At 31.7% G+C, this 12,369-nt stretch overlaps 1 protein-coding gene and 1 long non-coding RNA gene across 2 annotated transcripts; one reads left to right on the top strand and one right to left on the bottom strand.

Annotated features, from left to right (window-relative positions):
• Positions 1 to 800: 800 nt before the first annotated feature.
• On the top strand, positions 801 to 8,064 carry TIM50 (Haloacid dehalogenase-like hydrolase (HAD) superfamily protein). Its single transcript, XM_039041667.2, has 10 exons — positions 801 to 1,226; positions 1,352 to 1,440; positions 1,982 to 2,018; positions 3,640 to 3,701; positions 3,797 to 3,910; positions 4,322 to 4,426; positions 4,521 to 4,619; positions 5,988 to 6,144; positions 6,264 to 6,366; positions 7,579 to 8,064. The coding sequence occupies exons 1-10, from the start codon at positions 962 to 964 to the stop codon at positions 7,622 to 7,624; spliced, it is 1,077 nt and encodes a 358-aa protein (XP_038897595.1). The 5' UTR covers positions 801 to 961; the 3' UTR covers positions 7,625 to 8,064.
• Positions 8,065 to 8,645: 581 nt separating this feature from the next.
• On the bottom strand, positions 8,646 to 11,806 carry LOC150033880 (uncharacterized). The gene is made up of 2 exons (XR_016532074.1): positions 11,708 to 11,806; positions 8,646 to 8,972 (listed from the first exon to the last, which is right to left on the bottom strand). It is a non-coding gene; the product is annotated as an uncharacterized LOC150033880 (long non-coding RNA).
• Positions 11,807 to 12,369: the final 563 nt, after the last annotated feature.

The raw sequence follows: 12,369 nt of genomic DNA, 5'->3' as shown, positions 1-12,369 counted from the left end.
GGATATCATCCACATACGGTATCAAGAAAGCTACTGAGCTGTTGATGATCTTTTTGTATACACAAAGCTCATCAATGTTCTGATCAAAGCCAAACGATTTGACCGCAGTGTCAAATCTGATGTTCCAAGATCTAGATGTTTGTTGCAGTCCATAAATAGACCTATTAAGCTTGCAAACTCTTTTCTCTTGATCTGCAACTATGAACCCCTCTGGTTGAGTCATATAGATGGTCTCTTCAAGATTACCATTAAGAAAGGCAGTCTTGACGTCCATTTGATAATATTGATAATATGTGATGTGGAGAATCCATTTGACTTTAGTACATCAAGATTTTGAATTCAAAGTTTTGTATAATTATTATTTTATTAATTAATATATTATATATATTAGAATATTTTAAATTAAAAAAATAATAATTGAGTTTATAACATGAAATAGTATAATTGTTATTGTTTTTATCATTTTTAATATAATTCTACATTTTAAAATTTTGAATTCAAAATCTGGATGTACCGAAAACATAAGAAATTGTTTTCAGAATTTATACCGTTTAGATCATAAATCTAAAAATAATTATTTTTTAAATATAGACTACAATCAAATCATATTAACTAACTCAAGAAATTCGAAAACATAAGACATAATTTATCAAATGGACCTAAATGTTTAGGTAAAAAATGATTTTTCTTGGTGTCTTTTGTTTTTTAAAAAATAAAAAACTGCCTCCGAAAAGAAAGTATGCAGCCAAACAGCAGCTTCCAGACCCTCTTCTTTCCCACCCCTTTTTTTCCACCAGCAGCTTCCAGACCCTCATCGAGTATACCATACACCGACTTCCAAACAGCCCCTCCAACTTCAAAGTAGTCCTCTTCTCTCTTTCCCAAAACCCTACTTTCAAACTTGACAAAACCAGAAAAAAGATTTAGAACACAAAATTGATCTAAACCCTAATCTTCCGGAATGTCCCCTCTGTTTCGATCCCGATTCATTTCCCTGCTGAAGAATCGCCATGGCCGTCTTATGAGCTCCGAACTCGCTTCCACTCCTTCCAAAGATGCCCTCAATGCATCTCAGAAGCTCGTCTCCGATCAGATTCCACCTGATGCTCAACCCACTACTCCTACTACCACTTCTTCTTCCTCTAGTAAGCCCTTGAATTTCCTCAAGTATAGTTTGATTGGTGCTCTCACAGGTGCAACTGCGGTTGCTGGTTACGCCAGCTATGGTACTTTTTTCCTTCCTCTTTTTAACTCCTTATCTCTTGTTTAGCATGATGGTATTTGATTTGGTTTTTATCTGATTTAATTTCATGAGTGTATTGGACTTACGACGTGGTGATTTGTTTTTCAGCCTATAGTTATGATGAAATTGAGGAGAAGGCAAAAGCTCTCCGTCGATCTGCTAGCCATACTGCCACGGACGATGTCTCTGGGGTTGATGTAAGTGTGACGATGAGCCAAATTCAAATTCTTTTCTATCTCAGTTGTTTTCTTTATCGAATTAACTCTTTTTCTTTCCAATGTACCCCACTCCAGCATGATCGAATTTGTAACAACATTAGGGGACTAATAAGTGCCTGTTTATGGGATTTTTGGGGATAGTGCAACTCCAAATCACTAGATTCACATTCACTGACTTGTGGTTGAAATTATTTTGAGTTGTTTGTGTCAAACGAGGTTGCATGCTTACTCTTAGGTGATATTATATTAAATCTACCCTCACCCATCAGCTTAAGCTTATGAGTCAATTAGTGATTTAAGATGGTATCAGAGCAGGTGGTCTAGGAGAGGTCTTGTGTTCAAACCCTTGCAGGGGACGGTTAGATTATATGGTATTAAATTTACCTTCATCTATCAAATTAAGTTTTTGGGTCAATCGGGTGATTTAAGACGTGTATATTTCTTCCCCGTCTCTCTTTATCCTGCTTCATTTATTTTGTGGTGCAAAGCATGACTTTTCATCATTATTTTTCTTTTGCAGAAAGTTCAGGCCATGCTCTACTCCACAATAATGACAGGTAGAAGAACAAACCTTTTTTTCTTATTGACCTTTCCAATTCAAATGCTTGCTCTTTGCATGATGTAAATCTTATGATGAAGACCATTTACGGTTTGATTTTGGATAACTTTTTAGATGAGAAGTATTCCATTGATGAATGGAATTAGGGGAAACCCCAACAGCTATAAGTGATTATAGAAAATTTTTCCAATTGGAAACTAAATAAGATAACTAAAATGAACTTGAAAACCCTACCGGCTACCTACCGGCTACTTGAGCACGATAACTCTTTGGAACTTATTCACACCTATGAAGCATGGACACAGACATGGATATGACAGGACATGACGATACGTCAATTTCTAAGATACTAGGATATGGACACGTTGTGGATACACTATTTTTTTATTATTGTTTTTTATAATATATGTAAATTTAACATAAAATATTAAATGTCTTCCGCTAAAAAAAGCATAACATGTCAACTGTCTAACCATTATAGTTTGGAGATGTACAAATCAATGTATGTCCAACATTTAAAAATAATAATACATCCTTGAAGTTGAAACTTGAAAGTTGATTACTAATTTACTGATAAGCAGCGGCATTGGTGGGTAAAAATGTAAAATAAAATAATAATACATACTTGGAAGAAGAACTGATGAGCAACGACCACGTTGAGCAAGCAGTGGTGGCCGGCGAGCACGGAACGGCGTCAATCAGGTGGCGTCGGCGGCACCTTCTGCTCCGGTGAGAAAACCCGAGACTGAGAAGGTTGAATCAAATGGGTTGTGACGTTTGGACTGCTGTTTTCTGTGAGGTGCACGACAGGGAGGGAGGTGGAGAGGAGACGTGGAGTTGAAAGGTTTATATTCTATTTAATTCAGAATTTAGATTTTATGGTCTTCTTATGTTCTTTAAAAAAGAAAGGTATTGGACTTTTAATTTGGGCCCAATTTCAAACCATTTCCTCTTTAATTTTTCTGTTCGGCGTGTCCATGAAGATTCTTCACCATGTCCCAACGTGTCCAAAATTAAAAAAAAACAAAGGACACATAAGTTGGCGTGTCCCCAGCCTGTCTGGACGAATTCGTGTCCGACACTGATACCACTTCTAATATAAAGTGTCCGTGCTTCATAGATTCACACTGTAGAAAACAAGTGAGGTTAGAGTCTCAAGATGAGGATTTATGGTTTGGGGAAGGCAATTAAAGAATTTGTTTTGTTTTTGTTTTTTTTTTTTTTGGGGTTGGGGGTTGCACTACAGTCTGCTGCTTGTTCGACTGGAGAGCACAATGAGAGGCCAAAGATCATCTCTCTCTTTCTCTGTTAAATTTTATAATCGTGAGCCCTAAATTTTATCTTCTAAGGAAGGAAATTCAAAATGTGTGCTTCGATGCCTCAGCTGCTGTGCCTGGTAGTGCATGCTTAGGTTATGCTTGATGGAGAAGGTCTTGCCTTCACCAAGGTTCCTTTGATGCTTTTGCACGTATGCACATTTTCAAATGCTGCACATCTGACTTGACAAAGTAAAGAGTTGCAAATATATTGTAAATGGTGCTATTTACTATTTTATGCTTACTATATGGAAACTGTAACTCGTAGTATAATTAGTTGACAAAAAGAACCTTTTGTTGCAGTACCTGCAAAACTCGTTGATGTTTACTTGAATTTGAGGAAGACAATTGAAGAACAAGTTAAAGTGCGTACGATGTTTCAATTTAACATACATATTGGATGTTTATCAGCCTCGGTAGAGTCACTTATCTCTGACCATAAGTTCCTTGCTCATTGTAGGGTTATACTGAACCCAATGCGGAAATGCTTCTTCCAGATTTGCATCCCATGGAACGACACGTGTTTACGCTTGTTCTAGATCTAAATGAGACGCTAGTGTACTCTGATTGGACGGTAAGCCTAATATTGAACATAAGGTTTCTTGATGCCCTCATAATTTTTTGTTTTTATCTTTATGACTGGCTTGGGTTGCGGTTTTGGCCTTTTCTTTATGTCTTCCTTTTTGATCATATCTACTTTCTTCTCCGTGAGCCATTTTCTTAGCTAAAATCATGTTATTTTTATTAGTGAATTTGTTGAATTGCATTTTCTCTTTCCATAAAAGTAAGCATTTGACTAGCTTTTTCCTATGAGTTTCATTTTTTTTTCATTTCATTGAAATCTCTTTTTGATTTTTATCAATAAACTCTTCTTGAATAATTTTATTTAAGATGTTTATCTTTTATGCTTGTACTTGATGATAACATAGACTTGTCTAGGTATCTTTTCATTGGTTGTAACAACGTATTCTTTTTGCTTATAAAGCGAGAAAGAGGCTGGCAGACGTTCAAAAGACCTGGAGTTGATGCTTTCTTGGAACATCTTGCCCAATTTTATGAAATTGTTATATACTCTGATCAATCCAATATGGTAGTTTATATTCTCTTTTCATCTTAAACTTGAATGCCACGTTTATAAATCTTAATCACAAGAAAGATCTATTTATTTTGTTTTGCTGTTGCAGTATGTTGATCCAGTCATTGATAGGTTGGATCCCAAGCATTGCATACGATATAGGTTGTCAAGAGCAGCTACGAAGTATGAGAATGGAAAGCATTACAGAGTATGTTATGGATGAGAGCATTTTTTATTCTCCGATAAATTCTTTTCTAGATATTTGGATCTTACAATTTTGCATTCATGGGAGTCTTTAGGATAATATTTTTCAGTTTTTCATTTTTTTTTCCTTTTTTCTTTTTCACTTTTTCACTTTTTCTTTTATCTGTTTTTTTCCCTCTCTTTTATCTTCTCATTTATTTTCCTGTTTTGTGTGGATGAGAAAAGAAAAATAAAAAGATATGTACAAATTATAAAATAAAAGATGAAATTGATTATGAAATTTCTGTTAGCTAGGTCATGAAACGCGTTTTCACACTGTTATTTTAAGTCACAACTTTCAATTGATTAATTGAAAGTAAATGGACTAGTGTATATGAGAAAAGAAATTAAATTTCATAAAATTAATAATGAAATTGATATTGTCAAAGATAAAAAAGAAAACTTTATTCCTCAAACGGAGAAGTAAGGCAAAGAAAATGAATGAAAAGATGAAGGGAAAAAAAACTGAAAAAATGGTATGTATGTATGTATATATATATATATTAAAAAGAGCAGAATGGGGGGGGGCTTGCCACGTGGCAACATAAAATTGAGCCATGTGGCTGGGCTGCAAAAGTTGGGTTCAGCCTGATTACACCCAAGTTTGATAGTACGGGTACTACTCCCATTAATTGATTGCCACATCAGTATCTTCCGAAAATGAGGTAGGATCTACTACCTTTAAATATAATTTATGTAGGCAAAGTTGTAGTGTGAACAAAGGGAGTACGATACCTCTGTATCATTAGAAATTTCCCCCCAAAGTTTTGCTCATCTACATTATTGTTGGGATACTTCCCAACAAGAACAAGATTTTAATACATTGAAATATTAGGAAGAAATACGAGTATTAAGAAACTTGGATACTCCCTCTTGAGTGTACTCGCTCAAGCCCTAGATCATTCTACAAAGTAACCTGCCCCCACACCCACCCTCCTATTTATAACCACCTTCAGTAACTGACTATTAGAAATTGACTCTTTATCTAATTACCCTTATAGCCCTAACTCCATATTAATTATCTAGTACCTAACACTGTATTACAGTCATTTAAATTATATTTTCCTTGCACGTCAGAGAACTTTCTTGTAATTCCTTTGGATGAAAAAGATGAAAAATTATAAATTGAAAAAAGGGCGATCAATATACTAATACGGTAAGGTAATGTATTCGAATACTAATACGGTAAGGTAATGCATTCGAATACTAATACGGTAAGGTAATGCATTAGTATATCATCAATATACTAATACGGTAAGGTAATGCATTCGAATTTTATTCATTTGTATAATGCACCTTTTCTTTGTTTATTTTCCAAAAATAAAAAAAACAGGACTTGTCGAAGCTTAACAGGGATCCCAGGAAGATTCTTTATTTGAGTGGCCATGCATTTGATAGTAGTCTACAACCAGAAAACTCTGTTCCAATAAAGCCATGGAAGTGCGAGACAGATGATACAGCTCTTCTTGATTTTATACCATTTCTTGAATGTAAGCATTCTGATCTTGCAATGATTATGATGAGAATTCTTTACTAGGGATGATTTTGTTTGGTTAGCACAAATTTGGTTTCTTGTCAAAAACGTATGAGCATTTAATTGATTATGCAGTTGTGGCACGAAATAGTCCAGCTGACATCAGACAAGTACTAGAATCATATAAAGGATGTGACATTCCAACAGAATTTATAAGACGTTCTAAAGAGCATCAAAGGTGATTCTCTATTCTCTCTCTCTCTCTAACCTTTGCAACTGTTTCATTTTTATTCTCTCTTGGTCTCTTTCAATTTGAATTAATTCTAGCTTGTTTACTCTGTTATTTTCAGCATGTAGGTCCATGTCTTTCCTTTTTCCTTTCTTTTATTTCAGTCTATGTGCTTTTATTATAACTTAATTTCTGATATTAATTATAGTTCATCAATAGAATAAACTGACCTGACATTACGTTGAAGCTGGCATGGTGTCTCGTTAGTCTCAACTTTTTCATTAGCATTAGATAATCCACATTGGAGACCAAAAGGCCAAAAATTAAATAAATGAAAGCTTTGGGACCAAATATCTTTCTGGTTGGTTTCTTTTTTTTTTCTTCGGAAAGTTGTATCTTTGAACGTTTATCATCCTTTTCATCTATGCATAAAAAAATTTTTCTTGTTAAAAGTAAAGAGGCCATAAAAAAAGGGACCAAATGGTTTAAAACGAAAATTTAGGAGGACTAAAATGATAATCAACCTTTTTAGTTGATAATTGATTGCTTCGAGATTGCCATTGTTCAAATTCTTTCCACTTTAAGCTTTTGAAGTATCAGCAAAAGGCAGTGTATTTCAAAGGAAATAGTTTCAGTGTCACTTGTGATTTATATTGTTTGTTGGACATTTATAGATTTACGTGATTCATGAGAGTACCACTCGTCTAGATTATTGTTTTATAGCATACTTACCTGAGTATACTATTTTCTTTAATTTTAGTGGCATTTTAGTATGCTTGTCAACTTATCTTAAAAGAAGAAAGAGAAATAACCAATTAGTTTTTATTGATTAGAGTTTGTGATGGACCACCTGGACCACGATGGAGAATGGTTCAAATCGTAAATGTCACCTACTATAGATAGTTCTTTTACTAAGGGCATGCATTGTTCAAGGAGTTTGTAGATCCATGACTAATAAACATCAATTATATGACTTATTAGCACTTTATACTGTGAGTCCAACGGCGAAACATCTCCACATACTTAACTCCACTCTTTGTTCCGATCATTCCATAAATGTTTCCAAAATAAAAAGAAAAAGAATAAAAAAATCAGTGATTTTTTGTCATTGTATTAATTTTGTAGCATCAATCTTATGATTTTAATGATTAACATCACATTACTTTAAATGATCTATACCTCATTTCACTTAAGAATCAATCATCTTAATTAACGATGCAGGCGGATTCAAGAACAGAAGCAGCAGGGGCGAATATGGAAACGTTGAGATCAACATATAGTGTAAAAAATTGATCGAAATTGTTGTGTCAAACAAAAACAAAGAATATTGTTTAGAATCAACTCAAGCCAACTTTCTTCCTGCAGGCCAAGAAGCAACTTCAGATTGATTCCATCGATTTTCTTCTACATTCCATTAGTTGCAGCTTCTTGATAAGCAAGAGCAGTACGTAATTTTTCCCTTTTTCCTCACTCAATTTGAATAACCCCCATAAATTTTGCAACTTATTTTTTCCATCATTTTTGGAGAAAGAGATTGTTCTGCCAGGCAATGAAGTTTTGATTATGTGTCATTTAGCTCCTCCCGAGTATTCCTGAATAGCTATGACTGTCCATGTTTAGTTACAATTATAACCTTTCGATTTTGTTTTAAAAAAATTATATTTGTATAGATCAATATTATATCAAATTAGAGTAGTTGCCTCTCAATTCACTGGTATTTTTGATTCATCTGACTGCACAGTACCTTCATTTGACAATGTAATATACTTTTGTTTCGAGTATTTAGACCACATCATTAACACTATCAACAAATAGTTGATTGATGTGATATGTTTAGTAGGTAAATTTCCACCAAATTGGCATGATATATGGAAGATAGATGGATAGATTATTGGGCATGTCATGATTTGTCAGATGCAAGACTAAATAGAAATAATCCAAAGTTGGATGATAGGGGTGCACAAAAGTTTGAATGTCGAATTGATCGCCCTAAAACAGTCGAATTGTTGTTGGTTGGTAGGTATAACTTGAAGTTGCTGATAGGGGACATTATCTTGATAAATGGCTAAGAGGTCATGGATTCAATTCAGGATGGCTACTTACCTAGGATTTAATATGTGGTCATGGATTCAATTCAGGATGGCTACTTACCTAGGATTTAATATGTTATTAGTTTCCGTGATATCCCAATATTGCAGGGTTAGATGGATTGTCTCTTGAGATAAGTGAAGGTGTGCATAAGTTGGTTTAGACATTTAGAATATATATATAAAAAATGCCAAATAATAACATGTAGTTGTTGGTTTTATAGATGCAAAACCGACTAAAACATTCGATTTTGGCATAGATTTTGCATATGATGTTGACCAACTGATGATTAACATACGTTATTGAAACTCTAATGAACATGCACAAAAATGAAATAATTGAAGAATGCATCACAAATGGTAAATTTCAATGCCAAACATTTTGTGCTATTTTTGTAAGTTGTTGGCAAATGGCTAGTCACTTTCTTTGAACTTCAAAGTCTTTGCTTCTGCTAGCGGGCAGATTCTGAGTCACTTTCCTTCTCAGCTTGACGCTAAAGCCTTTTGTAACTTTATCATTGTCAATGTCTATGCAATAATAAATAGGGTATCAATCCTTGTCCATCTCATCTTTTGAATTTTCAATTGCTTAGGACTTTTCTCTTTTCCTCTTAAATGCAATGCTTGGCTATCTCGTGCTTTCCCATTTATTGAGTAAACCATAACTAGATATGTCACATGTTCATTGATATTTTTATTGATATTTCTATTAATGGATGGGTTTTATTATCACCAATAAACAAAAATATATATGTTCTAAATTTTGTAGAAATTAAACTAAATGTATTTCGAAGTATCAATGTTGTTTTTTATAATTTACTTTAGAATTTTTCTTTTTACTTTTTTTTTTTAGTATTTCGAAAGTTATATTATAATAAAAAGAGATGTTTGAATTGATGTACAAAATTTGTAAATTCTAGTTTCATTGGTGTTAAATTATAAGTTTAATCTTTGAATTTTGAAGTTTGTATCTATTTGGTTCTATAATTTTAGTGGTGTTTAATATGTCTCAAAATTTTTAAGTTTTTATTTAATGGTCCTTGACAAATTTAAAGTCTTCTAAAATTAATTGATATGCTATATTTAATGGAATATTAGACTTTCAATTTTTGGGGCCTACTCATTTGATTTTTTATTTTCTAAAATTAAGTTTATTTTCTTTAAATAAACTTAATATAGTTTGCATTTTTGTTAAGTTAAAAAGTTGATTTCTTAGCCAATTTTTTAAGGAAAAAACACGTTTCTAAAAAGTAATACATATATATATAAAATATTCTTAAACTTTGTAATTTGTATCGAAATATTTTGAACTTCTAAAAAGAGTTCAAAAATAATTTTGTCATTAGTTTTAGATGAAATTTGTTAGTGTATTGCGATAGAGTTACTCATGAACTTTCAAAACTTCTAGATATACCCTTAAACTAAAAAAAAGTTCAAAAATACTTTTAGAGGTAATATATTAACGAGAACTGTTAATACTCTTTTATTTTCCTATTTTACCTATTTTTTTTTTCAAATCTCTTTTTTAATACCTTCTTATTTCTCTTTTTGTTAATTGTTTGACATTTATTTATCTAAAATAAATAAATATAACTACCCACTTCTGGTAAGGTATATAGATTATAACAAAAAGAAAAACAATAATGAAACCACTAAGGGATCTTAGGACTTAAAGAGGTTATAAGTTAATAGTTGAGTGTGTGTTAGTATAATACATATATTGTATTTGGTAGTTATCATTTCGGTAAGTCTCAAGGGGAGATTTTGAGTTTAGAATTTTGTGAGATTTTGTAGGATTTTATGTTATAGCATTTTGGTTTTTATTTTGATGTTATTGGTGTTAGAATTGAATAAATGAGAGAAAAATGAGAGTATCGATATGAAAAAAAGATATCTAAAAAATTGGTTTTAAATATGATTCTTTTCAAACTAAAAAAACTTCAAAAAAATTAATAACTACTAATGGTAGGAGCATTTATATATATATATTTTAATTTTAGAGTTATTTTTTTTTTGTGTAACAAGGTATTAACATTTTCTATTCACAAACTAACAATAAATGTATATCATGTATTTTTTAAATAAAACACTAACAATTTCTAATTAAAACTAACGATAAGGGAATATTTTTAGCTCTTTTTAAAAGTTTAAGAAATTTTTTGATACTTTTAAAAGTCAAAGATATTTTTGACATAAAGTACAAAATTCAAAAACATTTTATTTTATAATTTAGCCAACTTAGCTTGGTTTTTCTGAACATTGATATAGATGACAAAGCAAGAAATTTAGAGGTAGAAAAGGTATTTATAAGCTTAATTTTTAAAAACTAAAAACCAAAATCTAAATGTTTACAAAAGAAGACCTAAACTGAATCAAATAAATATAAACTTCAAAGTTCATGGACTAAATTTATAAAGCTCAAAGTTATTTACAATTACAATAGTAAAGAAAAGTAAATTAATAATAAATAATTGAACCTTTTCTTTTTAAGATTATGTTTTTTAAAAAAAAATTAAGAACACAATTTAGCTTTCGAAAACGTTTCTGCATGAATTTATTTTTTTTTCATCGAGTTTAAACATTTTCTACGTGAACTTAGCCAACACTGAATAAGCATGGTTCTAGAAAAAGGGTTTGTGATGCATGATCATGAAGTCAAGGTTCATGAGCTTTCAACGTGTGAGCTACTCCTTATAATCATTTTTTTAATTATATAATTATATGCCATGAATTAATAAATAAGAATAAAAATAAAATTATTTAGGTTAAATAAAATATATAGGTTAAATTGAAAATTTAGTCTTTATAGTTTAGAGAAAGTTAAAATTTAGACCATTTGATTTATAATTAGAATTTAATCCTTATGATTTAGTAAAACATTAATAAATAGTCTTTACAATAGGGACTATTTATGAGTATTTTATCAAACCATAGGAATTATTTGTAAGGTTTTATCAAATCATAAAAACTAATTTCTAACTTTTAAAATCATATAGATTAAATTCTAACATTCTTCAAATCACTGGATGGGGCCGAATTTGTAATATAATCAAACATTTATATACCTTTTTGTGCCGTTAAAAAACTTACTTGGGCACTTGAACCTCTTTTCTTTCTTTACATTTTTCTCATGTTTAGATACTTTGGAATAAGATTGTGGATATGTTGGTCTACAAAGGTTATACCAAGTTTGTTGAAGAAATTGACATAAAAGGAAGAGAGACAACATTTTTTGAAGAAATAAACTTTTATTAAGAACTTACAAAGATGAACACTTTTGGAGAGAATACTCTTTCACTCGCTTTTTACTCAAAGTTCCTCTCTAACTTTCTTGTTTTCTTTCTTCCTCTCCTTGTTTGCTTGGCTTACAAATGGAGCTCCATCCCCTATTTATAGGCATGAGATCCTTGGAGCCCAAGCAAAAGGATCTCTCTAGATTATTCTTAGATTCTAAATATCTAGCTATATTTCTTGGTTTATTCTTATCTAAAAGAATTCTCTAGAATTCCTTAAATCTATGACTCTTCTAAAATATTTCTAGATCTTTTTTTCTTTGTGATATTTATTCATACATAGTTCTAGGAAAAACCAATGTACATATTTATATCATATGGTAGATATTTCAAGAACCTTTTAGACTAGTTAGTGTTGCTATATATTTTAACACTCCCCTTTAACACTAACTATTATGGTTCGTTCAATCATCTCGAGCGCCTGTTGAAACTTTGCATGTTTGTTTGCTGGTAGCCCTTTTGTGAATATATATGCAATTTCATCTTCTGGCTTTATTGGCTTAATCTCAATTTCCTCTTGAAGTACTTTTTCTCTAATGAAATGGTAATGAACCTAATGTTTGGTCCTTGCATGGAATACCGGATTCTCAAGTAAGCGAACTACAAATTGGTTGTCACAGTATAAAGTTGCT

This window comes from Benincasa hispida, chromosome 9, assembly GCF_027475165.1.
Source record: "Benincasa hispida cultivar pf3 chromosome 9, pf3_genome.v1.1, whole genome shotgun sequence".
Classification (NCBI taxonomy): domain Eukaryota; kingdom Viridiplantae; phylum Streptophyta; class Magnoliopsida; order Cucurbitales; family Cucurbitaceae; genus Benincasa; species Benincasa hispida.
Note: the sequence above shows the minus strand (reverse complement) of the source record. Positions and strands in the feature narration are given on the sequence as shown.